At 35.0% G+C, this 6,229-nt stretch overlaps 2 protein-coding genes across 2 annotated transcripts; both read left to right on the plus strand.

The window, feature by feature from the left end:
- The first annotated feature begins 259 nt into the window (after positions 1–259).
- Positions 260–1,204, plus strand: LOC109088334 (olfactory receptor 52D1-like). Its single transcript, XM_019102493.2, has one exon. It carries the CDS (start codon positions 260–262, stop codon positions 1,202–1,204), a length of 945 nt encoding a protein of 314 aa, XP_018958038.2.
- Positions 1,205–5,023: 3,819 nt separating this feature from the next.
- On the plus strand, positions 5,024–5,968 carry LOC109078576 (olfactory receptor 5M3-like). Its single transcript, XM_042747864.1, has one exon. It carries the CDS (start codon positions 5,024–5,026, stop codon positions 5,966–5,968), a length of 945 nt encoding a protein of 314 aa, XP_042603798.1.
- The last annotated feature ends 261 nt before the right edge of the window (positions 5,969–6,229 follow it).

Consider the following 6,229-nt stretch of genomic DNA (forward strand, 5'->3'; position numbering starts at 1 on the left):
AACTGAAAAAAAGATGTTATAAAAACAAAGACTTTCAGCTCCTCACATACAGACACACAGCTTCCGATTTGTTGATATGATTGTTTGTTCTTTTCCCCACCAAACTCAAACTTTGTATGATTTTCCACAGACAACAATGGACATTGAAGTCTAATTAACAGATGATAAATGGATTTATATAGCAATTTTTGCGTAAACTAATTAATATTGTCTCATGCACATTTTTTATTGCAGACTATTATTGTTTTGTGTGATTTGGATGAATATCTTTAACTTGGTGGATAATATGTCTTATCCTTTGAGACTGACTCTGATGATGCCCAAAGAATCTAAATCATATTGGCATATATATTTCACTTGTTTTCTTTTCATTTATCTGGTTATATTATCAATTAATATTCGTCTTGTAATTGTCATTATCATGCAGAAAACTCTTCATGAACCAATGTACATATTCTTGTGTCATCTATCTGTAAATGGAGTTTATGGGGCCTCAGGTTTTTATCCTAAATTTCTGTCTGATTTAATATTGGATTCATACGTGATCTCTTCTCACATGTGTGCTCTACAATCCTTTGTTATTTACAGCTCTTTACTGTGTGAGTTTACAATATTAACAGTTATGTCTTATGATAGATATGTAGCCATATGCAAACCTTTAGACTATCATTCCAAATTAACTAAAAACACCTGTGTGAAATTAATTATGTTCTCATGGATTGTTCCCAACTTCTCTGTGATTCCAGCAGTTCTGTTATCAAACCTGAGGCCCTTTTGTAAATATCATATTGACAAATTATATTGTGACAACTGGTCAATTGTAAAACTGTCTTGTGAATCATCTTTTGTTAATACTGTCTATGGAAATTTTGTTGCTGTTATATATTGTTGCTGTGCTGCAATCATCATTGTATCCTATGTTAAACTGATCTCTGCATGTAAAACATCTTTAGAAAATAGAAGGAAATTCTGGCAAACATGTCTGCCACACATATTATCACTGATAAATTACACTTTTGCTTTGCTTTTTGATGTTATGTATAGTAGATATGGTTCAAATGATATTCCAGAGAGTCTCCGCAATTTTTTGGCTCTCGAACTGGTGATAGTCCCACCTGTGTTCAATCCTCTAATCTATGGCCTAAATATTAGAGCAGTGCGTAGAGTTTTTGCCTCATGCATTTCCACAAGGGTGAACATTTAGGAAGCTCAAAAAGGCATAAAAACAATCCTCATTTCTTGATGTACTGTACTGAAACAGACATGCAAATGTTATAATTTTATGAATGAACTAACAGAAAAACAACCATGTACAATCTGTCAACATAGTATCATAAAGTATCATAAAACATTAAAAAAAAAGTTTTCACTGCTCCCAGATCCACTGATGAATTTTTCTGTTTATGTCCTTAGTTGATTGATTTGCAAATATTTAATTGAAATAGTATGTTTAAAAACTACTGAGATTTAAATAAATTACTATTTTGCTTAAAACAGTTTACTATGCAAACGTTGTACTTAATATTATACTGCTATTTTACAATGTAGTTATTGCTAATAATCAGACTTAATAGAATCTCATGAAGCAACCCTTTAATACATTATTCTGATCATAAATTAAGTGATTTAACTACTGGTTGGTTATGTGTTTTTATGTTTAATTATGCTGCCTTCAAGCCCTTCACGTGAACCTGGTTTTTGGCCTCCCTCATTTTATAGGAAATGCATTTAAAGGTATAGTTTACCGAAAAATTTACATTAGCTGAAGACTTAATCACCCTCGGGCCATTCAAGATGTAGATAAATTTGTTTCTTCATCAGAACAGATTTGGAGAAATTTAGCATTACATGACTTGAGACATGGTCATTGCACTACTTTGGGCTTTTTACTGGCATGGTATGCACAATTAAAATTATGTAATAGCTGTGATCATTATTTTACCTTCCATGATCATTCAGACACCATCAGGTGCGGTATTAAACTCTGTCAAGTCTGCATCAAATCAAGCACCCCGTGATCAAAGGTAAACTGTCTGATCAGTCAGATGTTTGGCATGCGAAGTGTTCCACAAAACAGTTATGGTTTGCAGACAGTTATAAGAGTTGATGTTACAAATACGTATTTTGAATATACTGTGTGAACTCATTGCCCAGTTAGCACAAATAGCTTTATTTTCCTCCTTAATATGTTTTGCCAGTTGTTTTGTTTATTGGTCTAATTCTTGTTTCTTGGGTTGCATTGGTTAGTCACTCAATTAATTATCTTGTGCTTCATCACCCACCCCACCCCTTCTGAATTATGTGGTGTTGATGAGTTATTACAAAGTAAGACTGTTTAGTTGTGCAATCTTACTATCAATATATAGTAAATGTAACCAGTTAAAACTTGGAGTGGCGATGAGGTCTTAAAATGTATGAAAAGAGTCTTAAAAAAGGTCTTATAAGGTATTAAATTTGACTCCATGATTCCTGTATATACCCTGTTTCTATAGTTTAGAGCAGATGCTGAGATAGATTTTTATCCCTAGGACTTTTATTAATTAATTAAATGTAAATTTTAATTTTAATTATAATTTAAATCTATCTGTCTATCTATCTATCTATCTATCTATCTATCTAGTCATGCTACAGAGAGATCAACGCACAAAGAAGATGAAGATGAATGCAAATAGGCTTTAATAAATCCAGGACAAAACGGACAGGATACACACGTAGGGACGTCATAGACAGGACAGAAAACATTGAACCGAACAAGGAATATATATATTGGCAAATGAAGATTATTAACTAGACACACCTGAACCAAATGACATAATGAACGGGAGACAGAAACAAGGTCACACTGAGCACATGGGGAAAGAAAACACAACAAAAGGTCCATGAGTCTGACACACACACGCACACACAAAAAACACACACATATACTGTAGGTACAAAGGCATGGGAGTTTATGTAAGGGATTTTTAGGTTCATGGTAATTTTATTTGTTTTGATTCTCTTTCGTCCTTCAGAACTAACTTAATTGTACGTGGCATTGATTCAACAAGGTGCTGAAAGCATTCTTTAGAAATGTTGGCCCATATTGATAGGAAAGCATCTTGCAGTTGATGGAGATTTGTGGGATGCACATCCAGGGCACGAAGCTCCCGTTCCAACACATCCCAAAGATGTTCTATTGGGTTGAGATCTGGTGACTGTGGGGGCCATTTTAGTACAGTGAACTCATTGTCATGTTCAAGAAACCAATTTAAAATGATTCACGCTTTGTGACATGGTGCATTATCCTGGTGGAAGTAGCCATCAGAGGATGGGTACATGGTGGTCATAAAGGGATGGACATCGTCAGAAACAATGCTCAGGTAGGCCGTGGCATTTAAACGATGCCCAGTTGGCACTAAGGGGCCTAAAGTGTGCCAACAAAACATCCCCCACACCATTACACTACCACCACAGCCTGCACAGTGGTAACAAGGCATGATGGATCCATGTTCTCATTCTGTTTACACCAAATTCTGACTCTACCATCTGAATGTCTCAACAGAAATCGAGACTCATCAGACCAGGCAACATTTTTTCCAGTCTTCAAACTGTCCAATTTTTGGTGAGCTCGTGCAAATTGTAGCCTCTTTTTTCCTATTTGTAGTGGAGATGAGTGGTACCCCGTGGGGTCTTCTGCTGTTGAAGCCCATCCGCCTCAAGGTATGCTGTGTTGTGGCTTCACAAATGCTTTGCTGCATACCTCGGTTGTAACGAGTGGTTATTTCAGTCAAAGTTGCTCTTCTATCAGCTTGAATCAGTCGGCCCATTTCTCCTCTGACCTCTAGCATCAACAAGGCTTTTTCGCCCACAGGACTGCGGCATACTGGATGTTTTTCCCTTTTCACACCATTCTTTGTAAACCCTAGAAATGGTTGTGCCTGAAAATCCCAGTAACTGAGCAGATTGTGAAATACTCAGACCAGCCCATCTGGCACCAACAACCATGCCACACTCAAAACTGCTTAAATCACCTTTCTTTCCCATTCTGACATTCAGTTTGGAGTTCAGGAGATTGTTTTGGCCAGGACCACACCCCTAAATGCATTAAAGCAATTGCCATGTGATTGGTTGATTAGATAATTGCATTAATGAGAAATTGAACAGGTGTTCCTAATAATCCTTTAGGTGAGTTTATGTGTGTGTGTGTGTGTGTGTGTGTGTGTGTGTGTGTGTGTGTGTGTGTGTGTGTGTGTGTGTGTGTGTGTGTGTGTGTGGTGTGTGTGTGTGTGTGTGTGTGGTGAGATTATTTCACAGTGAGGTGTGTGTCTCTGTGTCTGTGTCTGTATATATATGTATATATATGTATGTATGTAATTATGTATGTATATATATATAGAGAGAGAGAGAGAGAGAGAGAGAGAGAGTGTCGGAGAGAGAGAGAGAGAAATACAAACCTCATCAGTTGCTTTACCTGTTAACTGTTTGTTCCATTACTTGTTTATTTGAGATATTATTTTATGTCTACTTAAATTATTTCTTTTTTATTTTTGATATTTTTTTTTGTATTTTTAGAGGCATGGTAACTTCCATAGTGTTAAAATAAATGTACAAACAAACAAACTATGGAAGTCAATGAGACAAGCTCATGATAAGAGATTTTCCAGTGTGGAAAAGTTATTTGGCTTTGTTGCCTTTTTACAAGTTAAACACAAATGATTGCAAAGTTTGCAAAGGCTATAATTATAATGAATCCCAAGATGATTCATAATATATTCAGATGATTTCCCAACTGAAAAAAAAGATGTTATAAAAACAAAGACTTTCAGCTCTCCACATACAGACACACAGCTTCCGATTTGTTGATATGATTGTTTGCCTTTTTTCCCCCCAAACTCAAACTTTGTATGATTTTCCACAGACAACAATGGACATTGAAGTCTAATCAACAGATGATAAATGGATGTATATAGCAATTTTAGCGTAAACTTATTAATATTGTCTCGTGCATTTTTATTGCAGAATATTATTATTTTGTGTGATTTGGATGAATATCCTTAACTTGGTGGATAACATGTCTTATCCTTTTAGACTGACTCTTATGATGCCCAAAGAATCTAAATCATATTGGCATATATATTTCACTTGTTTTCTTTTAATTTATCTGGCTATATTATCAATTAATATTCGTCTAGTTATGGTCATCATCATGCAGAAAGCTCTTCATGAACCAATGTACATATTCTTGTGTCATCTATCTGTAAATGGAGTTTATGGAGCCTCAGGTTTTTATCCTAAATTTCTGTCTGATTTAATATTGGATTCATACGTGATCTCTTCTCACATGTGTGCTCTACAATCCTTTGTTATTTACAGCTCTTTACTTTGTGAGTTTACAATATTAACAGTTATGTCTTATGATAGATATGTAGCCATATGCAAACCTTTAGACTATCATTCCAAATTAACTAAAAACACCTGTGTGAAATTAATTCTGTTCTCATGGTTTGTTCCCAACTTCTCTGTGATTCCAGCAGCCCTGTTATCAAACCTAAGGCTGTTTTGTAAATATCATATTGACAAATTATATTGTGACAACTGGTCAATTGTAAAACTGTCTTGTGCATCATCTTTTGTTAATAATGTCTATGGATATATTGTTGCTGTTATATTTTGTTGCTGTGCTGTTATCATCATTGTATCCTATGTTAAACTGATCTCTGCATGTAAAGCATCTTTAGAAAATAGAAGGAAATTCTGGCAAACATGTCTGCCACACATATTATCACTGATAAATTATACTTTTGCTTTGCTTTTTGATGTTATGTATAGCAGATATGGTTCAAATGATATTCCAGAGAGTCTCCGCAATTTTTTGGCTCTCGAACTGGTGATAGTCCCACCTGTGTTCAATCCTTTAATCTATGGACTAAATATTAGAGCAGTGCGTAGAGTTTTTGCCTCATGCATTTCCACAAGAGTGAACATTTAGAAAGCTCAAAAAGGCATAAAAATCTTGACAATTTCTTGATGTACTGTACTGAAACAGACATGCAAATGTTAAAATTTTATGAATGAACTGTAACAGAAAAACAACCATGTACAATCTGTAAACATATGAACAGCACTAGGCACAGTATCATAAAACATTCCAGAAAAAAAAAAAATGTTTTCACTGCTCCCAGATCCACTGATGAATTTTCCTGTTTACATACTTTGTTGATTGATTTGCAAATGTTTAATTGAAATAGTA

The sequence above is a fragment of the Cyprinus carpio genome, chromosome B21 (assembly GCF_018340385.1).
Source record: "Cyprinus carpio isolate SPL01 chromosome B21, ASM1834038v1, whole genome shotgun sequence".
Lineage (NCBI taxonomy): Eukaryota > Metazoa > Chordata > Actinopteri > Cypriniformes > Cyprinidae > Cyprinus > Cyprinus carpio.